The sequence below is a fragment of the Tinamus guttatus genome, unplaced genomic scaffold, assembly GCF_059628265.1.
Source record: "Tinamus guttatus ecotype Peru unplaced genomic scaffold, ASM5962826v1 Tinamus_guttatus_pri_ptg000240l, whole genome shotgun sequence".
Lineage (NCBI taxonomy): Eukaryota > Metazoa > Chordata > Aves > Tinamiformes > Tinamidae > Tinamus > Tinamus guttatus.
In genome coordinates this window covers 676,104-698,580 of record NW_028288774.1, presented here as the reverse complement: position 1 = coordinate 698,580, position 22,477 = coordinate 676,104, and the positions used below count along the sequence as shown (strand labels likewise).

The 22,477-nt window shown below is 43.8% G+C and overlaps 1 protein-coding gene across 2 annotated transcripts; it reads left to right on the top strand.

Moving 5' to 3' along the window:
* Positions 1–2,111: 2,111 nt before the first annotated feature.
* Positions 2,112–22,246, top strand: TSPAN18 (tetraspanin 18). Of its 2 annotated transcripts, XM_010212442.2 has the most exons (8): positions 2,112–2,274; positions 7,368–7,459; positions 8,174–8,368; positions 13,180–13,254; positions 18,502–18,600; positions 19,881–20,060; positions 21,378–21,461; positions 21,952–22,246. In XM_010212442.2, the coding sequence occupies exons 2-8, from the start codon at positions 7,397–7,399 to the stop codon at positions 21,997–21,999; spliced, it is 744 nt and encodes a 247-aa protein (XP_010210744.2). In that variant the 5' UTR covers positions 2,112–2,274; positions 7,368–7,396; the 3' UTR covers positions 22,000–22,246. The 2 variants fall into 2 exon arrangements, with proteins under 2 accessions (XP_010210744.2, XP_088381836.1); XM_088525710.1 differs by lacking the exon at positions 2,112–2,274 and having other exon boundaries at positions 7,356–7,459.
* The last annotated feature ends 231 nt before the right edge of the window (positions 22,247–22,477 follow it).

The following is a 22,477-nucleotide window of genomic DNA, read 5'->3' as shown; positions in this document are numbered from 1 at the left end:
TATTAAGCAAGGAGAGGCTGTTTGGCAGCAGCTTGCTCCCCTTCAGGGCCATAGAGTAAGATGGAGTATTGCTGCTGTTTGGCAGCGAACGCCCTTTCATCCCTTCTGACACAGCACCTGCTGGTACCTACTGAAGCATTTAAGTTCTTCTTCTCTTGTGCTGTAATTTCTTTAAAATATTGTGACTTTAGAGGAATAAAAAAAATAAAATTCTTCTCCCACGCAGACCTTTGAGGGTTTGTCGAGATGTAATTATATGCGCACGCAGTAGGAGCAGGAATCCTATCATTCTGGTTATTTTCCTAATGATAGGTTTATACAGCAAAGTGTCATCTCCACTCTAGAAGTTAGAGCCATCTTTTCCAGGCAGCTGTTGTCCCTGGATGAAGGTGTCACAGGATAGGACAACTGATGAAATAATTCGGCTCTCAGTTGCACGTGTGAGAAACAGGATGAAGTGTGCTCCCTACTCCCACTTCCACCATCACAAAAGAAAAAAAGAAAAAAAAAAACTAAAGAAGAAAGCATAAGGGTGGGCAGCAGATTCTGCCTGGGTGGATGGGGCTCTTAGCCCTGGGGTGGTCACAGTGATTCTTGTCCCAGCTGGGTTCGCTCCGAGCCCCTCTCCTGGAGGGGCCTCCACCCACTGCAGCAGTGTCTTGGCTGCTCATATAGCAGCTTCTGAACGTTTGCGCTACCACCCTGAACGTGCTGATGAAGCTCTACTGATTTGGGCCTGCCTTCGTGCACAGGGCTGCAGAATGGAGCAGTTGAACACCTGCTGTGCAGATACCTCTGCAGCTGAGATGGGACAATCTGAATAAGTTCGCACGCTCTGGACTGCAAAATTGATGCCATCCCTGCTCATCATTCAGAGACTAGGTGCAAAAGGCAGCTGGTGACAGAAGAAGGATACTATATTTGAAGGATTAATGCAAAACAAAAAAACCTATGAATATTCATTAAATGTTTTCATTGTGCTGGTTTCAGCCACCTTGAAACTCTTTGTTCGCTTCCTGCCAACAACAAACGATAGACTTATTCACAGAAGTCTTAATGGGAGGCAATTTTCAAAGGCACGTTCACAAATGTTTGTGGGAAACAGATGTTAAATACACCCGCTCCAGAAATCATGCTGAAATTTTGGCACACTCATCCAGTGAGGGAGCAGGAATAGACCCAGGTGACTTATCTGATCGCTCACAGCTAAGCAATGGGTTCAGAATAGCTGCGAGTGTTCCAAAATAATTTGGGAAAGATGAGTTATTTACCTGTGGCGCCTAGCAACCCTGCTTGAATATTGGACCCTTACGGTACGAGGGGCTGTTGGGACAGTTAAAGGCTGCCCCTTCCCCACAGGCCTTGAAATGTAGGCTTGTGACTGTAGCACACAGGTGAGGAAAAAAACAGCCAAGAAGGTGCCAGGACAAAGCGACAACCAAACAAACATGCTTTCCATGCTAATACATAGTCCCACCTTACCTTTGCCTTGCAGAAGATGGTCGTTCATCGTGCAGACAGAAATTTAAAGGATATATTTATTGAGAAAATCGTAGTGCCAGTCTGTCCCTCACTGGCTTATCTAATGCCTTTTGTTCGAGAGGCTGAGAGCAGGCAATACTGTAGCTTCACTGTTCCTCCATGCGTGTTTTACAGATGGTAAAAATGAGGTATAGGGAGAGGAAACAATTTGCTCAGCTCTGCATGAGAGGTGGCCAGAAGGATGAGGAATAGAGACCCTCATTCTCAGGCCATCGCTCCTAATGACTGGGCTCTGCTTTCCAAGCACACGGTCCATCTCTGTGCCTCTGCCTTTTTCATTTTCCCAGTAAATGGACTGTAAAGTCACAGCAGATTAAAGTTTGTCTAACCCTCCCATAAAATATTGAAGGGGCAGCTGTTATTAATCTAGTACTGTTGTGCTATGACGTGCATATGTAATGGAACTTCAGATTTACATGTGGTCTGTGGGCATTTAAAACACCCCAAAGGTTGCTAAAGAGATTCTGAGGAATCGGATCCGTCGTTGGATATTAAAAGCTTTTCATTAGTGCTAATGTACACTAAATTAAGATAGCAATTAGATGGAGCATATTCACCAGGAATGTGTTTTTTAATAAATTGTGTATTTAACATGATTGTATTTAACTGACTTCTGCAGTAATTGCATATTTTTCTCTTGCAGGACAAGCTTGACTGCAAAGTGATTCATGGGACACGCAGGCTGTTAAAGATTAGAAAAATTACTGCACTTCAAGTCCCAGACTTGCAAAGGTGAATCTTGTTTTCGAATATTTGTTTCTGCATCCCAAAGGCTTTCTCTGTATCTTTGTCAGGGCTGGTTGGATATAGCTTTGGTGTGCAGGAGCTCATATGCTCTCGTGTGACCTAGAAGGTGTTCTGCAGCAAGTTGTGCAAATGAAGGATGGCTCTTCAGTCTCCTAATTACGTCTTTCCGTGAAGAGAACCCAATCCACATTTTATGATTTCCTTTAGCATCTGGCTTGTACTGGTTCTGGAGAGCTTAGAGTACCGCTTCTGCTGTTACTTGGTTGCATTTTATGTGATATGAAAGCAGGTGTGAGATGGTCTGATTTGCTCCTCAAGCCATTGGCTAATATGTGTGGGAGATGCAGTAGAAGTGGCCTCCCGGTTTTAAAGAAAGCAGCGAGTCAAGTAGGTGGACAAGTCTTCACAGGTGATGAAGGCAAAGAATTTTTATGTTAGAAGAGGTAATGTGGACATTGTGATAGAAGATAAGTGACAGAAGAAGTGGTTCGAGTGAGGATTGGAGGTCTCTGCCCATCTCTTCCAGTTTTAGTTATACTGTTGTTTTTATGATGTATCAGAGATGGGAGACTCTGATGAGCTATCCACTGAGACCACAATGTTTGAATTTTGTGCAGTGGAATAGGAATAGTTGACAGAAGTGTATTTAAGGGTGAGAATTGTGTGCTTGGAGTGGTAGGCAAGGAGAACAGGTCACACGGTCATTTTCCATGGAGGATAGGAATGGTGTGATATTGAAGATGAAATGCTTGAGATCAGTGGTGATAAAGTGCTCCTTCAGAGTTCTGGTAGATGGGCAGATCTGAGAGGTCCTGCTGTTCCTTTCACAAGAAGGTAATTTGGGGAAATCAGAGACTGTTCAGTGTTGGAACAGGTACCCAGAGAGACTGTGGAATCTGAGTCCTTGGAGATACTCAACATTTGACTGAGTATGAGCCAGATTGCCAGCACAACCTGATCTAACCTTGAAGTTGAATCAAAAATTAAAATTGACCCTGCTTGGAGGGCAACATTTGAACTACATGACATGCAGAAGTCCCATCTAACCTAAATTTCTGTGATTCCATCTCCTTAGCAAAGATGAAGGAGAAATTCAATGTTTTAGTCTGCTGTCAAAGAGGGATATGGGCAGGGGGAGATGTCAGTGATAGCAGAATGAGATGTGGAAGCAATTTTCAAGGAGTGGTTGGTTACGCAGTTTCCTTTAGATATATGAAGTTCAGGGCAGTTTTAGGGCATGCAAAAACAAATGTGAGAAGGAATGTGAAATAAATGGCAGTTAGAGAAGAAAGGAATATATTGCCTTGGGAAGCAAGACTTTATTACTAACTGATTACAGCAGCTGGGTTATGTTTTCTGGTTATGCTGCTCGGGTGTTTTGGATTCCCCGTTACTTTGCAAGATAATATTCATATTAGGGGAAAAATGTAGAATAAATTGCCTAAGAAAAAGTGGAACATTTATAGCCATATTTCAGACAAAAAAATATCTCACATGTCTTACAGGTCTGAGATGGGACAAGCCAGGGAAAGCATCTGTCAGCTGCTGTCTTCTGCAGTTCTGACAGTTAATGTTTGCTTAGCATTAAATGTCTTCTGCAGAGAACTGCCACAAATTCAGGGCCTGGAAAAGGGCAGAAAAGATATTTTTATATAGTAGAGTAAGACACACGAATCCAGATTGTGTCTCACGTCAGAGTGCAGTAGGAGTGATTTATAAAGCTTTACACTTTGTGTGTATAACTTGAAAGTAACATGGAAGGAAGAAAGCAGCACTGTGGTTCAGACATCGATTATTTTCTTCTTGCAGCTTGTGATCAGTGAGTACCTTCAGCTAATTAGTAAGGCAACAGTTGCCACAGATGGTTTAATAATTACGTTATTTGTAGCTAACATTATTTATATTTTGCTTACATTCTCTGTAAATAGCATTAATTATATGTGCTTCAAAGTCTCGAGTGGAACTGCATAAATGAACTAGATGGTAATGTATTTCTGATATGTTAGAGTCCTTGGGCTCTGAAATGTACTAGTTCTAAGGGCTGTGCAGTGAGTTAGATCCTACTTTTGGTTATTTTCCCTGTTTTAATCAGCCAGAGATTCAAATGGTGAGCTTCTGCAAACGGTTTTGAGATCTCTATATATGTTCACTGTGTTACGCTGGCATGTGAGAGTGCCTCTCAAGTCACAATTTTCACTACTGAGCAACTAACTGCTCAGCACTAGCATTTCTCATGTCAGATGAATGGGTTGACATTTTTTGAAGCTTTGCACTGAGCTCTTTTGGCATGAAAACTTTGATGTGCTGCACTCGTGGATTTGCCAGCTAAGACCTTGCTCTGTCGCTGGTGACTCACTCCCATCCTGAGTTGAAGGGCTTCCAGGTTTGTAAATCCCAAGAGAGGAGCTGTGTTCCTGTCTTGCAGCATAGCAGGGTTAGCTGCATTACATTTATTTGCTGCCTTGCTTTGTGTGAAGCGTGATGTTTTTAGAAAGTACAGGTATAAGCCCAGCAACCACCACTGGGGCTGATTTCTGGCTCAGGCAAACCGAGGGAGTTTTTACTTGTCAAATCTCCCTTGCTTTTATTGTTCCCAGGTTACCCTATTTCGACTGCATAGCCCTGCCACTGATGTTTGCAGGATCTAAGCAAGGCTCAGCTTGAGCGATTGCTTTCCCTGCTCACACCTAGGAAACATTTAACATACTGAGTGGATGCTTGGGAAGAAGAAATGCAAGGAATCATAGCTTAGGTTTGTGTATGTAAAGAAAAGGAAGCCATAGACTGAGCTCATGGAAATCGAAACAGTTCCAAGGACACCAGCCCTTCCTGCTTAGGAAGTAGGTCCAGTTATGGAAAGTAAGGTAAGGAGGTAATGTGGTTTATCAGCTCTACAAAGTAAAGTGGCATTGTGGCAGGGTTAGTTTCAGGATTTGCTGCTTCTTAGACCACAGGTAATGTCCTTGATGTGGATAGCTCTGCAGTGAGATGGGTGTGAATGGTGCAAATTGGCATGATGTAGTTCAACTGGCTTCTTTTTTTTTTTTAATCCTTTTTTCACCCAAGACTTCAATTTTAGATCATGTAGAAGGTCACTCAAGGCAGCAGGACTTAGAGGTGTCTCTAATAACTTTCGGGCTTTGAGTAAAATACTGAGGTTTTTTATTTGTTTTGCTTTTTGTTTTGTAGGAAGCAATGGAAACATCTTGATGCCACTGATTCTGAGGCTTTTGAAGCATCACCATCCCCTTAATTTGTTGTATTTTTGTACCTCTCTCTACCATAGTGTCTAAGCTCATGGATTAGTGGAATTGGAAGCTCACCTTCCCTCCAAGTAATCCCAAGATTTGCCTTCCCAGCTGTATACCTTTCTGTATTTCAAGAACTCCTTTCTCCCTGAGATTTGCAGTCATAGTTTAACCCTGCTTGGGGAATTATGAGCTTCCTGTGTGACACCTGAGCTGTGTGCTTCTCCTCCAGGCTCCACCAAGCTTGGTGTCCTGCTCCCTCCTACACTCATGGTCTGGGCTTTAAACTTCCCCTAGATGAAGAGTTGAGCAGCAGAGGTGTAAGAAAATAAGCTTTGTGAAGAAAAATCCTGCCCTCATTTCTGAGGTCTTGGTCCAGTTCTGTGTTTCTCTAGAAGTGTAGGTGGACTGTAAAACTGTTTTTTGGGATATGCTCAGGACTCTTCCAACAAAAATGATTTCCTAGGGGGTGCCCAGCCAGCCAGAGGCACGCTGCCATCCTGCCCCAGGCAAGAAGCAATCCGTAAGGAAAGCAGCTGCATTTGTGCACTATTGCGCTCGCAAGCGTTTATGTTGTGCCACTCGCGTCTGTGCTTGTTTTGCCACTAGGAAGGGATTGATTTTGATTTTTAAAGCATGCCGAAGAAGCACGGTGGGCAAACGCAGCGTGCGAGTCCTGCTGTTCACCCCGCGGGGAGAGCGGCCTGGCCGGCCGCCCCTTCCTGCCGCCCTGCCCAAGCAGAGCAGTTTCCATGGCCACAGAGGGACGAGCCCTGGGAGGCGTCACGGCCTCCCCGCTCCGGCGGATTAATAAAAGCGAGGAGGGACTGAAAGGCAGGGTAGAAACCTTGGGTGATTTATGGGTTTTGTTGCTTGTTTGTTTTTCTTTCAAATGTTCTTTGCCAGGATAGCATGTAATTGGATGCAATTCTGTTCTGAGGATGGCGTTCACAGTGGAGGAGGGGGAAGAGGTGGGCTAAGAAGCATCTGGGCTTCGCTAGAAAGCAAAGCAGTGTGCCTCTTTGGTCGCGTGTGTGTGTCTCTTCCTGTGCAGGGTTCAGTGACGGCGAAGTCTCTTCTTTCGGTGGAACTTTTTCTGTTTTATGTATTTGTTTGCCTGTCCCTCTGGGGTGCTTGATGATATAATCACATGTTGGGAAGTACCATCCCTTCATTAAGCAATAAGGTTTTAAGGGCAGAAACTTTGTGGTCATGATTCCTAGCTGCTCTTCCAATATAAACATTATCCTAAGAAGTCTGCAATCCAATTCAGACCCGTGGGGTTTCAAAACCAGTTTTGATTCCTTAGCTTTTTTCCTGGGATGGAAGACTTATCAGCTTTGATCCATGGGCCCTACCTGCGAAAGGCTTGTGCAGGGTGGACTTTGGTGGTACAGTAACATCTCATGCTCCGTGACAAGCAGGTCTTCTGCTGCAGTCTGAGTAACCTGGCCGTGGGAGGGATGCCAGTAGACACTGCGGCTTCTGCAGAGCTGTCCCTTCCTCTGGCCTTTCCCCATTCACACATGTCAGTCATTCCCAGTCCAGCTTCTCTAAATGTCTAAAAGTCTCCCTGAAAACAGAGCCCTTGCTTGTGTGGCCTTCATTCTGTGAAGAAGGCTTGTGTGAAGGTAACTGTCTGGGGAGAACTCAAAGGGAATTTGCAGTGATCATTACCCCTCATTGGCCTGTGCTGTGTTACCTTGTTCAGATAAGAACTGAGCCTTTGGAGTAATGAACTGCACAGGGCCCGGGGGAAATAAAATGGAGAGAGGCCTGTGTCACTCAGATAAAAAGCAAGTGTGCTGAGGCAGTGCTGGTGTTTTGCAGGAATAATTGGATCAAGCAGCCTGGAGACCATGGAGGGAGACTGCCTGAGCTGCATGAAGTACCTGATGTTTCTTTTCAATTTCTTTATATTTGTAAGTATTTGAAATCCGCTTTCTCTCCTGAATCCTCCTTCTGTTTCCAGCAGCATCCTGCACCCCAACAGGATATGCTGTACTTGGGAAAGGTGGCCACGGTGCAGAAGTACTTTCAGCTTTGCAGTAGCAATCACTAAGGTTGCGCTTGTCCAGGTGGTCCTCTCCACAGTGAAGGAAGACTGGGGATAAAGCTTCAACAAATGGGGAAGGAGGGGGAAGGAGGTCTATCCTTGGTGACGTAGAAGTTTGGATTCTAGGCCTGGCCCTCCTGATGAGGCTTTCACTAGAAAGCAGTCATTTCCCTACCTCTTTCTCTTGGTGCTCTTGCTGCTCATGACAGGAGGGATGCCAAAATGGGCAGCACAGCCGCTGCCCAAGGAGGGCTTCCTTTGTGCCCCTTATGGGCTCTCCTGGGCAGATGCGGCAGCAACTCTAGACTTGGCCTTTCTGCATTAGGCAGGGAATAACCAGTGTTAGAAGTGTCAAAAAAGGTGCTTTTACTTCAAACGTTTCACTTTTAGTATGCGAGAGACACTGAAATTGTTAGCCTGTCAGCAGTCACCTGCTGTGCAGAGAATATATTGCATGGAGAAACAGAAATTCTCTGAGGGAACACCTTCAATCAAAAGGTCCTGATGAACCCGGGTGTCCCCCAGTAGTTGTTTTGTGTTGACATGTCTCCCTCTCTCTCCTCTCATGCCGCCGTGCCAGCTGGGAGGAGCATGCCTGCTGGGCGTCGGGATCTGGGTCATTGTGGATCCTACAGGTTTCCGAGAAATAGTGGCCGCCAACCCTCTCCTCTTCACGGGAGCGTACATCATGCTGGCCATGGGAGCGATGCTCTTTCTGCTGGGCTTCCTCGGCTGCTGTGGGGCCATCCGCGAGAACAAATGCCTCCTGCTTTTCGTAAGTGTCCTTGCGTCTTCTGACAGCCTCTCTTTTGGTGTTTCCTGAGAATGGCCGCAACCGTTTCCCTTAACGGAGTCATGTGTTGTAAGTGCATGAATGTGTTATCGCAGCCGTTATTCTCTTAAGCTATAAAAGAGTTTAGGGCACTCCTAAATGCAGCTAGGGATATGGAGAGTTTGGTGCTTCACTGTACCAGGCTTGAAGCCAGTGGAGATGCAGTCAGGGAGTGGATTAATTTCTCACTAGTTCACAGCAAAGCGGAGTGAACGTGTGGAGCGGCTCATTGATGAGCTGGAGCTCCCTGTTTGGGCATTGGTGCCCAGCTCAGAACCGCGGGTTGACTTTGCATTGCGGCTCCCTGCGGGTGGTCATTACTCTAAACAGTCTTCCTTGCTTTTAAAACAAACCAAATTTGTTACTCTTGCTGACAATTTTCCCCCTGAATGATAGGGCTAAATTGCAATCCATGTGGTCATCAGGTGCTATTAACAAAGAAAGAGCCTCTAAAATAAGTAATTTTTGACATTTGCTGTAATAGCTGATATCACAGGGTTTTCAGCCATTACCTCCTACTGAAAATCATTACTAGTTGCATGTCTAAAGACAAAGCTCACACATTTTATTTTTTGTTTTTGTCAAATATGACTTTCTGTTTCTCCCTGTGAGTCTGTTGGTTTGGTTTGGGCTTTTTTTTTAAATTTTAATCTCACAGTGTTTTGTCATGATTGTATCTTGTACACAGTGCTCTCTAGAAGCAGCTGCTTCATAGTACAAAAGAGGCTTGTCTCTAACAGAGCAGGAAAGTCCACTTTGCTGAAGAAGAAACCATTTTTCTTAAAGATCAGCTTGGTTCTACTGAGATAAATTCTCTCTGCACTGGGTTGACTCATCCCTTGAATTGATAAACTGCACATAACAGCACTTTTGGTGGATTTGATTTCTAGTGATTTACCTCAGAAGTAAATCATAAAACCAGAAGTATTGCCTATGAAGTCATAGAGCTCTGCCCAAAGAACTTTATAAAATACAAAGGATCATACCCATTTAGACTGACATTATTCCAAAAGCCAATACCTATTAGATTAAGAAACCAAAAGTTACCTATGAAGAGAAATACTGTTCTAAGTGAATTGAAGATACGTATTTTCAATCTGGGCCCACATAAGCTGCATGCAGATTGGGGACCTGGCTGGAGGAAGGGAGTTCCGGGACATACTCTTTCTTTCCTTATGTATCGTTTCTGAAGGCAGTAGAGTTACGTCGCAGTTGAATGTTGCTCCTGGTGTGTTAGTTATGCTCTGGTGCAGTCAGTTTTGTGGTTATTACTTTTCGAGTCTCAAAGCTAGTACTGAGCCCTGCTGTTTTATTTATTTAGTTTTATTATTATTATTTTATTTTGCACTGAGAATGTGAGAAGTATATGGGTTGGAAGTAATGTGTGGGACTAAAAGAAACTCCTGAGAGTGTTCTCAGGATGAGAAATTATCGTTCCACCTTGATGGAGGTCTTCCAGGGCTTCTGGCATAAAAGTACGTCTCTTTAACAACCTGCCATTCCACATCCAAGAGCAGTCAAGTACCTTGAAAAGATTTCAGTGCTGATATCAAGTGAGAAAAAAGATACTTTATTAATTGGTGCTCTTTCTGGAGACACCACTTGACCTTAAAATGCATAATATGAAGTCAGAGGTCTAATGGAAGTAAGGTTTAAGTGTTGGAAAGGCAAGTCATGAGCATATGCCAGCAAGGCTGGAAACACCCCTGCAGAACAAGAGTGTTGGGATTCAGAGGAGTGGGACTTGGGCAAAGTTGCCTGGTCAAATCAAATGCATTTACAAAGTCATTAAAGAATTGATGAGCAAGAGCTGCTTGAGTGATATTTTGCAGTGATGCATAATGTATATCTGGTGCTTTTAGTCCAACAGAACCTAGAAGGGATAAGACAGATGTACACATGCGTGTGCTCTGGGTCCTGGTTTCTCTGGGTGCAAGGACTTTCATTTTACTTCATACTTCCTCAGAAATCGGACAGGGTTCACCAAAAGCAGCAAACATTGGCCTACAAGATAGAGATTAACCAACTTCTGGATTGTTCTAAAGACCTTTTGATCACAAAAGGAGAGCATCAAAACCAGAATCTGCAGTGCTTCTGAGCGTGCAAAAACGGCTCGTGTAAATATTTTGTTTGTCTCCCTATGGGGCTGAATTCAACTTTAGAAAAAGAAAAGTTTATGCTAGCTTGATCTGGCTTATTTGTGAGTGCATGCATCCTGTTCTACACTCTTGTAAAACTGATGCAATGGTCCTCCTGCTTCTCCTGACACAGTCATCATCAATGTGCATGTCCTTTGGGTTAAAGATGATTTGCTGCTCTTTTCAGAGCAGCTGAAATGTTGCTGAAACTAAAACAATAGATTTGCTGTGAAAAAGAAACATAAAATGTTAATTTGTGGAAACTTACAACAAAACCTATAAGCATCACCAGGAACTGATGTAGAATTTTTAACCAGAATTGGTCTGCCCCACTCCCCAGGATGTTCAGACTCCCAGTTTGGATGAGGAAGGTACCCGTGTTCAAGTGCCCTGTCTCAAGCAGGAGTTTGAATGCAAGGCTTCTACATGCCATACATGTGCACTGACCGGCTGGCTGTTCACTGCTCAGATGTTAATAATTACCTGACTTAATTTTGGCCAGCAGGACATACTAAGAGGATTTTTGCCTTAAGATGTAGAATGAGAACAAATTTGGAAGCACTGATGCAGCATCTATTTATTTTCTTCCATCAGGCCTAATGGCTGCCCATGTTTTCTCCACCGTAACTACTAGGAATCTGTAATGCAGCCTGTGCACTGCAAGTGTAAATCAGTTTGGGAATGATAATGAAGCTTATCAAAGACAGAATCTGGAAATGACTGCTTCTGCTTCTGCACCGGCCCTGTGCTTGGAGCTTGGTTGAACATGTGTACCCCAGTAATCAGTAAATGAAATGCAATTAGCAGGATGATAGGATTAATCACTTTATCACCACCTTAGACCTCTTAGTGACTATGCTGAGATCCCTTGATGGATGATGATGTGGATTTGCAGAGTATTGTTCATTCTCATCACTTGTTCTTTGCCCTCCTGTGGTGAAATTAAAAACAAAACAGTCTCTAAGAAAGGAAAAAAAAAGGCCACACAAAAAAACTCTAGCAATAAGAATAAATCACAAAGTTAACTAGTTCAGCAGACCAAGCAACAGCATTCTGTTGGCAGACTGAAGTCCTTGCTCATCTGACCCTTCTTGTTTTATCCTTTAAGCCAGGATTTCTTTCTTTTGTTTTCATTGTAAAAGCAGGAAGACCAATGGGACTGCATGAGTGCACTTTTCTAGCGGGTAAAAATCACTTACAGCTGTAACACTTGACACAAAAAAAGCATTTTGCCTATTTCAAGCAGGCAGTTCAAATTCACACTCTGCTACTAAAATACACATTGCAGCACATTACAGACATTGTTTATAAATGATTGCCTGGATTCATGTAATTTATTTAATCAATATAATATTTATATAATCAATATAATAGGACTTCTGGACCCAACTGCCTTCTCTTTCAGAGAGACCCTCAGTAACCATCTTGCACAGAAACAAGTCCAGTCTTTTCTTTTGTTTATTTCTGCTTGTTGCTTCAATCATCTTCATTGGCAAAGTAGTCCACACATTTATGACCCTCCATGTGCTGCAGACTTACTGGGTGCTCTGTTCACTCCCGTTTTTCTCACATGGGACCAAAACCTGAGGTCACTTCTAACCTTTCTAAATGTTCACTCAGTCTGGTCCTTAAATTTTACAATGACTGACTCTCAAAAGGTGATTTCTCTATAAAAACATAAAAATGTCCTATTAGGTTGGAGTAGTAGTTTCTAAAGCCTGAGAGATCTAAGCAGACAAGGTCCTAGGGCCAGATCCTTTGCAGCACAATGTCACCCTCTCTGTGGGAATGAGAGCCCCTTAAGTTGATCTGGTTTACTTCTGTGGTGAAAGTGGAGAAGGCGAGATGAATCAGTCAGGCTTGGTAACCACACAAAAACAACATCCTAGTCCTCCCATGAGACTGAAGATTGGGCTTAAATAGAAGTACCAGAAGGTTACAAGGATAACAAATTGAAAGTACAGTTTCATCTCAAATTTAACAAATGCATGCCTCTGTTTACTTTGATTTCTCTTACCTTGAATTATGACAACATGGGTGTATTAGCTTTAGTTTAAATTGGTACTTGTGAGAACTGAATGACTGTGTCTCTTTTGCTAGCACTCAGCCTCCTGGCTGCTGGCATTCTGTTAAACCTGCAATGTGCCCTTTATTTAGGGATATGAATACGCACCCTTTCAATGCTACCCATGCCATGGATGGGACTTGCACAGTCATGTTAAGTTTATGATGGTGTGTTATTAACTTTCTGTAAAGATTTTATCTGATACGTTATTAATGTAGATGAGAGACTTGGTTCTGAGTGCAGTGTGAGGCTAACTGTGGAAGCAGCCCTTGCACACTCTTACCAGGCGACGTGCTCCCACGTCCTGTGCATGTCTGCCCCAGATTACTGCATCAATTTCAGTGCACTTTTGGTAGTATTGATGTTTCATGTTGAACATGAAAGAAAGAGCATGAACAGAAAGATAAAAATGGTATAGGTTTCTTTAATTATTAGGAGGAAAAAAGTTCCCTCAGCTGTATTCCTGCTAATGTACCTTGTGTACCTATATTCCTGCTAATGTACCTAATGATATATTTGTGTTTTTTTTTTCTACATCTTCTCTCTTCTAGTTCTTCATGTTTATTTTGTTAATCTTCCTGGCAGAGCTTTCAGCTGCAATCCTGGCTTTCATCTTCAGAGAAAATGTAAGTATTCTATGGTGGGCAAGCTCTGAGCTTTGGTCGGACTGTAGCCAGCTGAAGCTGGTAGGTGGTGGCTAATAAGTTTGTAAGTTGTGTGCCTCAAATACCAACAAACTTGCTTCCTGGCTGCTGTCAGTTTGCAGAACAGGTAGCAAGCCAGTGAATGTTACCAAGCTCACATGTGTGAGGTGGGTGGGTTATGTACACAGAGATATTTACTGGGAGACTACTTAAATCCTGAAGTTCTTAGAGTCTAGATTATTTTGCAGCCAAACTAGCTGCATAATCCCTCAGAGAGAGTTTTCTAATGAAGTCACACACTGGTTTAAAGTATCTATTTTATTTTTCAAATATAAAATGTGTTTGATATTAATAGTGAAACTTTCCATTTGCCTAGCAGAACCAATGCTTGCTTTGTCTGCAATTCAAAGAGAGTCTTGTGCACCTTCTAATCATATTGGATTTTCACTATTCTGGCATTCACCTCTCAATGCTGTTGCTTGTAAGAGATCGTTTTCCCTGACTTGTTCTGACCAAGGCTCTCCATATCCCGTTTTGGGTCTTGTCAATGGTTCTTAGGTATATTACCCAGCTTACAGGTTCCTGCTCCTGCTTCACATGATGCAGCCCCTCTCTACTCTGTGGCTATGCCTGTTATATGGCTGCGCTCCCTTCCCTGTGCTAGTAGTAGGTGCAAGCTCATTTGTTTCTCCAACAAATGTTTGTGCATTTTCTTTCATGTCTCTGCTTGTGCAAAGAAGATCCTGACTGAACTAGACTCTAAAGGCAATCTATCCTTAAAATGTGATTGAGTGATGGATGTGAGAAAATGTCAGCTAGTAGAGATGATCAATAGTTGCTGTTAGTATTTCTCTTTCTTATTTGGCCTCTCTCAATTGTAGGGGAACATACAGCATATCCCTCTAGCTGACCATGACAAAAATATAGCATTAACAAAGATATCCTTGTAATTTGCTATCATTTTGCTTTTTGTGAGGTAGGCTATACTTTCATTCATATAAAAGGAATTGGATAAGTCAAGAAGCAAGAGTCATGAGGCTGATAGCAAAACAGCGAGGTGTGTTTGCACAGTAAGATGGGCTGTGGGGACTTAGCGGGAAGGTCTTTTTCCTTTCCGAGCTGGTGGTCTTTGTGTCTTTGCCTCGGAAGTGGGCGGCGTGGAAACAGCGGCGCTCTGTGTGCAGTGTGGGTGCTCCGCTCAGATGAGGCTTCGAGACCGTGTCTTAGTGGGAATTGCTGCAGCTCTGTGAACGGGTTGCAGCATGGGGGGTCTGGTGTGCTCTGGTCAGTGCAGCTCTTCTGTTAAAGGTTTTTAGAGAATTCCTGTGGTGCAGAACGAGGAGCAGACCGCACACATAGGAGCCCTTCACACGCGCTGCTCTGCACCCCCGGGTCCTGCTGCCCCACCACAGCCTTCCCAAGGACGAGATAACGCAGGCGCTGGCCAGAAGGCACTGGGGGCAGCAGTACATGGCTGGGGACAGCAGACTGCTCCCACCTCCAGAGCAGCCTGCGGAAAACTAGGAAAAGCCTTAGAAACTACACAGGCTTAATGTTGGTCCCATATGTGGTGTGACCAGTGGGCCAGCTGTGTCCTCTTCCCACGGCCAAAGGATCCTGCTTATGTTTTGGGTACCTGCCTATGGGAGCAGTGGGATACGTATGGATACGTGCCTCTGCCCCTTGCTAACTCGTTAAGTTCGTAGCGTTTCTTCTAGACTTCTGTGACATCTGGGGTGATCTGTGAGTTAAAAAATGAAGGGGAACAAATTACTCAGATGTCTTTCCTGAACTCCTCACCCTTTTCACATCGCCAGGTTTCCACCCTGTCAGAATGATCGACAGGAGAGGCATAAACAGGAAGATATAAAAGAACCTTAAAAACCCAAGTCAGTTGCAAATCACTCTATGCACAAATTAAACTCAGTTTAAAAATTCTTGCGGTTGGCTCTCCCCTTAGGTTTCTCCTGAAAAAACACTTATTTTACTATTGTTTTTTTTTCATCATATACTGTGATTTGGCAACCATTTGTAGGTAGTTTTGCTGTCATCTGTGGGTTAGCCTGAGGCTAGATGACCAGATAGAATGCCTGGAAGGACAGGGGTGAGTAAGTCTGTTATTGATCAAATTTGAGAGTGTCAGAGTTTTTGAATTTTATATAGGAAGCTTTTGGAGGCAGAGAACTCTTTTCTTCTGGACTCTGGATATGTCACTGCTGTAACATAATGTCTTCAGAGAGTGAGAGAGAGCGGTGTCATCAGTACCCAGGAAAGAGCAGTTTGACTTCCGTGCAGGAATCGACCCTTCAGAGGTCTGGATGGGAGAAACGCTGGAGGGGTAGATGCCTCTTTTCAAGGCTGTTGTGTGATGAAATTAATGACCTTACACAGACTCTGTGTTGGTAAGGGAGCTTCTCTTCCAAATGTCTTTGTGCTTGAATGACAGTATCAGTGTATCCATCTGAGAGACACAGTGACTCGCCTTCACACGCAGGAAAGCAGGTCGTCAGGAACGGATCAGAGCAGTGGCAGGGCATTGGACTGAGTCTGAGTGTTTGGGCATTTATCCCCTGTCCTGACACTTGAGAGGCAGGTTACTTTGGTTCTCGATACCTGTGTTTCCTCAGAGAGAAGGCAAAAGCTAACCAATATGCACATCATGTTCCTAGGCTGAGTAGATGGAGTCTTGGATGAAAACACTCTGGAAAAGAGGAACACCGGCCTGGCGGTGTATCTGCAGTACCAGCATTGTCCTGTCAGAAATGTTAGTGTGCTACAAGCAGGAGCAGAAGAGCAGAAGTGTGCCTGGTTTTCCAAAGAGGAAAGCCCACTTCTTGCATAGCGTTATGTTCAGGCACAGCACTGTGCTGGGAGGGCTGTGAGCTGCCTCAGCAGTGCCAGCTTACCCATCATATTAAAGTGCCCTGCTTCATAAGCCCCTTCATCTGGCTGCAGTAACGCCACCCAAACTGCTTTTTTAAACCAGTGTAACAAGTCAGCCCCACTTCATTTATTGAGGTGTGTGCTTACACATACCTCTTGTATTGGAGATTGCCCATCAAAGCAGCTGGGAAAGGAACACAACAAAGAGGTGATGTAGTCGTAGTGACTCTGGCTGACATGACTGTGTGTCACAAGTGTGTAGAAGGGTTTGCCCCCTTCTGAATAGTTCTCGTTATGATACTCTAATGTACAAAGTCACATCACGCTGTTAGTTTCAACCGGAAGAGACCATGGACCTGTGACGAATCTGATTGAATTTATCCTCCTCCCCTGCCAATAATTTTTCTTTACTTTTTCATTTTTAAAGAAGGAAAAAAATGGTTCTACTGGTCAGTTTTTAAAATGCTTCTGAACTTCAGGTGCTCAGGACAAATTCCAATTTAACAGCAGCAAAGTGGAATCAGTTATTTTCCTGGCAGACTTACCCTTGCAGCACTAGGCTTTCTTTTAGGCCAAGTCTCATAAAAATCACACACAAACCCTGAACAATTTCCTCTGGGATTGCTGCTGTCAAAATAAAGGTTTCGCTTTATATTCAAATGACACTTCTGTCTCAGACCTGGCCAAAGGCAGCCGATTGGGATTGTTACCAACTGTAGTATCAGTTTCAAAGTCTGTGCTTCAGAAATAGGCAATTATCAAAAAAGAAAAAAAAAAATAAAAAGACTGTGCTGCTGTCTCTGCAGGGTAGGATGCTTGGTGGGTAAAGTATGTGAAGAAAGGAGAACACTGAGGATGTGTTTCAGCATCTTCTAATCTAGCCTCCTCCCACTGCACCAAACTCCCAGAGGAAAATGCCTGTCCTCTATGATCTTCCTGTATTTAAATATTCAAAAGCAAAAAAATAAGTTAGTCTGTGTCTTGTAAGAGTGATTTAGGAACTTAGAAACCTGTCTCATTAACAGGTAATGAGATTTAGCTACCCAAGTTATGCAAAGTTTGTGGAAAGTGAAAAATAATTACCCAGTATTGTTTTAGTCATTTAATTTTGTCTTAATAAAGAAAACTCAAAGATAACTAGTATTCTGATTCCTTTAAGGAATTACCACAGCCTTCTTGGTTTCCTTAAACTTTGTGGTAAAGTTGCAAAGGAAACATTGATTTTTGTGCCCACCTGTGCAGTGTTTCTTGTTGCATATCAAGAATCTGAAGGCGCCTCTTCACAGTGTAGGTGAGTAGTTTATGGGTCAGCAATGCTGTGTCAGCAACAAAAGAGAAGGGGCATTTCTCAGACATCTCAAGTCCTGATCTTTACAAATATGTAATACTACAGGAAAAGTGTATCCAGCTGAGTATTAATACCTTCCCTGAGGCTTTGTGCTGGGGTAGAAGCTCTGTTTGTGTGGATGGCAAATCACAAGAAAGGTATTTCAGAAAAGGGACCACACAAGTCAAGACCCGTGGGAACCTGAAAAGGGAATCTCTTGCAGTTTTCATTTTGAAGTGACAGAAAGTCCACAGATTGAGTCTGGCTATTTATTTTAAGAAGACCGTTAAGTTTCTATATTGTTCCTCCAGAGAGTAATCCTAAATAAATGTAATTTCAAGGTGTATGACCCTCTGAGGAGACTCAGAGCAGAACTGTTGGTACAATTTTTCTATTTTATTGTAAACAGGAGTAAATGAAGTTTCATTAGTTTTTATTGTTGAGTCTGGGAGAAAATGTTTAAATTATCTAAGCATTGGAAATATAAAGAGGATTTTTTTTCTTGTGTAAGGGTTTGTTTATATAATCTACAGCATTGTCAGGGAAACAGTCTTTTTTATGATTTGTAAGTTGGCTTGAATATTTCACATTTGTTATTTTCTTAAATTCCTTTTCAGCCCTAGAAAGTTCACTCTTAGGGCCTGATTCTGATTTCTCACACATGGAAATAAATTCAGAGCAGTACCCCTGATGTTTGAAGGAAGTTAGCTGTTGTAAAATGAAAAGTAAGGGGAAAATCATGTGCTCACTGTGGACCCTGTGAAGCTTAGTAAGTTAAGCTGCTATATCGGTGTGGATTCTTTTCCGATTTATGAAGTACTTTCAAATAGCCTTGAATCTGTACCTTAAAAAATTACATGTAAGTATTAGCTTACACATGTAGATATAATTCTCTCTGGGTTTGAAAAAAGAACCAAAATAAAGCAAACAAGCAAACCCACCAGCATTCCCAAAGAGAGATCTGAGAGATGCTTGGGAGAGAGGCCTTGGCAGTAACCACTTGTGTCTGTGCATTTCAGCTGACCAGGGAGTTCTTCACCAAGGAGCTGAAGAAACATTATATGAGGAACAATGACACGGACGTCTTCTCTTCCACCTGGAACTCTGTTATGATCACAGTAAGTGGAGCCGTGCCAATCCCGTGCTTAAGCAAACTGGCCTTGTCACCAGGCTCAGTCTCACACCCTCAACCCGCTCTGCCTTCCACAGGCTCAAGCACAGCAGGGTTTGTGGTGGTGGCGGGAGTGAGACTTCACCGTGCACACAGCCTTCCGCAAAGTGAAACACGCAAAGGCCCAAACCTAAGGCTGTCTTCCCCCAGCTTTAGCAACTGGCACCGACAGCCGTAGAGCTGTCTGTAACCAAAAAGCCAGAATCTTACTGATTTTTACCAAAAGAATTTAAGCACCATCTTCTGAAGCAACCTGTGCAGACTGATAGAGCTAGCTTGATGCTTGCTCTCGTGGTCAACAATTGCTTTAGGCCTTTCACCTTGGAATCTACTTCAAAACTATATGCAGTGACAAATGGCCAAAACTGGTAGTAGGTTTTTAGTAGCCCTTCTGAAATGAGTTGTTAAACAATGTCAAGAGTATGACTAATGGGATATTTCTAATACAGAAATATATACCATTAAAATTGATTTTGTTATTTCAGTCCTAAGCAGTGTGGTTAAAGATTGACTTTAGTTGCAGTTTAAATTCTTGTATACTAGAAGATGTTACTTCCTACACACCACAAGAAATTGTGTGCATGTGTATGTGTATCTGTATACATGTAAACTCTTTTTTCTGTGGCCTGCACAGCCCATGTTCTGTCTGTTTGGTGCTGAGGAGTAAGATGTCAGAATCTGAAGACGAAAAAGCTATTTTAGTCTTAAAAGAAAAAGATGATTGCTACCCTTCATGCTGATTCAGGATTTTAATAAAGACGTTTCCTTTTGCTCACTGAAAGGAGACACAGTCAAGGCATGACTTGAATCTTTAAAAGGAACATGACTTGAATCCTAAAAAGGCACTTTTCTTCAATCAGCTACCATTGCCTTTGAGCAGCAACAATCCTGGATGTTAGGTATAGAGGGGTACGAGTGGTGAGGAGCCTGGCTTGTGCTGCTGACTCTTTTATGGACCTGCAGGATGATCTCAATTAAGTTTTTCTGATGTGCTTCAAAGCCCTGCATAGATTGACAGAGGCACCTTAGTGTTCTCACTATGACATGGGAACAGTGGGACTTTTTGTATGTAAGCTCCAAGGTATAAGCACAACTACTTCTTTGGAAGCAACAGTTGTTCTCTCTCTGCTTCGATCAGAGCTTTGATCCCTGAAAAATGGGACCTGGGGAGACTTCTGGTGTCTCAGGTCAAAGTGTGAACTCTCTCTGCCTCTTTTTCCTGCCTAGTTTGCCTGCTGTGGAGTGAATGGACCAGAAGATTTTGAACCTGTCTCTCATATCCCACACTTACCTTTGGAAGAAGCGCCACCAGAGGCTTGTTGCCAGCGACAGCTCCAGACGCAGGAAGGGATGTTTGTGGACAGAGAGGCCTGCCTCGAAGGGGTGGAGAGATTTCAGAATCGGCAGGTAAGAGAAGCCAAAAACAAGGCAAAAAAGGGAATTTCACAGCAGGCACAAGGATGGCTGTGATGACTGTGGGGAGCTAGGGAGGCTGGCAGGTCATGCCATTCTGGCTCTGTCTCGCATCCTGATTTTGCTCGTGCTTTTGAAGTCATGGCATAGGTCTGATTTTGAAAATTCTCTTTCACAGTGTGGACTGCTAGGTCTATGTTGTATGTATCAGCAGAAATATGAACGTTTCTTTAAGGAATTGGCAAGTGAGGTCAGGGGTTATGTCAAGTTTTCTTCTATTTCTGAAGGTTAGCCCTGCCCCAAGAAGTTTGTTACCAAGCCAGCACAGGTCAGTGGAGATGGGATGGAGTTGGCACTTACAGGCTGCCTGAGCGGTTCCACTCTAGTTCCACAAGACTTGGTGTCAATAACGTGTCCAACCAAGAAATCAATGATTGGACAGCCACAGAAAACCAGGTCTGTTTTCCAAGGAAGAGAAGTGGTGGAAAGTTGCATTTCTGTCCCCTTACACTGGTTGCAATAGAAAAGGGGCATTTCTTTTGCTGGGTTTCTCAACTTAGCAGTTCGTCTCCATGGTAGACTTTTAAATAGGCAATTCAGTATATTGTTGAGCCTGGTATTACCAGTACTATTCTCTTACATTTTTCCCCAAGACCTGAAGATTCAGAAACTTTTTAGCAAACTTTTGTGCTCATCTTAACATTAACAAGTCAGTCAGACTGTATATTGACTGAATATACAAGTTTTCTTGTCTCTTCAAACTAAGCAATGATCCTCTTTTCAGCACTTGACAACACACTGTGAAAGAGAGTAGAGGAGTTTAGAAGTTGTTTCCTAGTCTGGCAGCTAGAAGATATTGGCAAAGGCGCTCTGGATGAGAGATCGTAGCAGACAGCACAGCACTGCTCCTGTCACATCTGATTGCCATGAGTAGATGGAGAGGAGAGAGAGAGATGGCAAACAGCAGGGAGAGAAGGAGACATAAATTTTGAGAAACGGGGTTGAAGCAGGGACCAAACTGGTGCTTTCCTGAAATGGTGATGCTGCAACCTACTGGTTTTATAGAAAGGGCAGGTTTTCTGTGACCCCTTGTCACTGCAGCATGGGAGAAACAACCTGTGCAGCAAGTGTCACCAAACACAGAGAGAGTTTTGCATTTTTTGTAAAACTAGAGACTTTTTGTTTTTTGGGGGTGGGGCGGGGGGAGTGCTGCTTTTGGGAACTGGATCTCCATGTACCTCAGGTACAGAGGAGGGCTCTGCTGAGACAGCAACATGCAGTGCTGTTCAGCTCTGTCTTCATCCTTTCTAGGGCTGTTACACTGTGATCCTGAACTCCTTTGAGACCTACGTGTACCTTGCAGGAGCCCTTGCCATCGGCGTTTTGGCCATCGAGGTAATACTGTGTGAATAAAAAAAGCAAAATAAGATAGTGTCAGAATTCAGCAGCAAGGCAAACCGGCAGGGAAGGCCTCGCAGGGAGAGCTCTTGCTGCCGCAGCGTGAGCAGGTTATCAACTTGCGGCTTTGCCTGCCCGGAGGGAGGGGGTGCTGGTCCCTTGGCACTGCAGGCATCGACGCCGTGTTCTGCGGGCCTGCAGTGCCGCCTCGTGTCGAGCGCGGCGCGGGGCTCCGGGCTCCAGCGCTGGCCTCCCAGGCCCCCAGCGCCTGCCCTGGGCCCCACACGTCACTGCCGTCACTCGGGAGCATCCCAACGAGCTGACTGATGGATCGCGTGGTTTTCCAGAGACCCCTCTCGGGGGCCCTCATGGTGCCTTCTGGCAGGAGGGGACAATACTTGGTCTTCTTCTGGAAGATATGTCTGATTGGCCTTGTTCTCTGATTTCTCTGATTTGTCTTTTTTTTATTTTTCCCCCCTCTTCCCAGCTTTTCGCCATGATCTTTGCCATGTGTCTCTTTCGAGGGATCCAGTAGACAGAAGCCTATGAATCACCACACTGACCCCCACATGCTCAGAAGAAAGAAGGAAAATCAAAAGAAACAAAACCCGAGAACACCCAAAAACTTTATTTTTTTTAACAAAATGGGGTAGGGGGATTAAAAAAAAGGGGGGAAAAAAAAAAAGAGGGTTGTAATATATGAATGACCAAAAGGATTGTACTTCAGGGGCTGGAACTTTGAGGTGATGTGCACTACACTGTACACCGGACCCTTGCCCAGAGCCGCCTGCAACAGCCACGGAGAAGGAGCCGAGCGCAGTCGATTGCACTAGGGACGGAAGGAGCCTGCAGAGGGGAGCAGGAGGAAGAGCACAGCTTCCTCTTCCACGTGTGGGAGCAAAGCCGGGCCTCGCGCTCGCACCTCTGTACTGTTAGACAGCGATGGAGGGAAGAACGGCAACACTGGGGCTGCCTAAGGCCATATGTGACTGTCCAGGTGGGTTTGAAACAAA

Coding starts and splice junctions, on each gene's coding strand:
- TSPAN18 (XM_010212442.2), top strand. CDS start 7,397: ATGGAGGGAGACTGCCTGAGCTGCATGAAGTACCTGATGTTTCTTTTC. Junction 18,601..19,880: donor GGAACTCTGTTATGATCACA/GTAAGTGGAGCC, acceptor TTTCCTGCCTAG/TTTGCCTGCTGTGGAGTGAA. Junction 21,462..21,951: donor TCGGCGTTTTGGCCATCGAG/GTAATACTGTGT, acceptor CCCTCTTCCCAG/CTTTTCGCCATGATCTTTGC.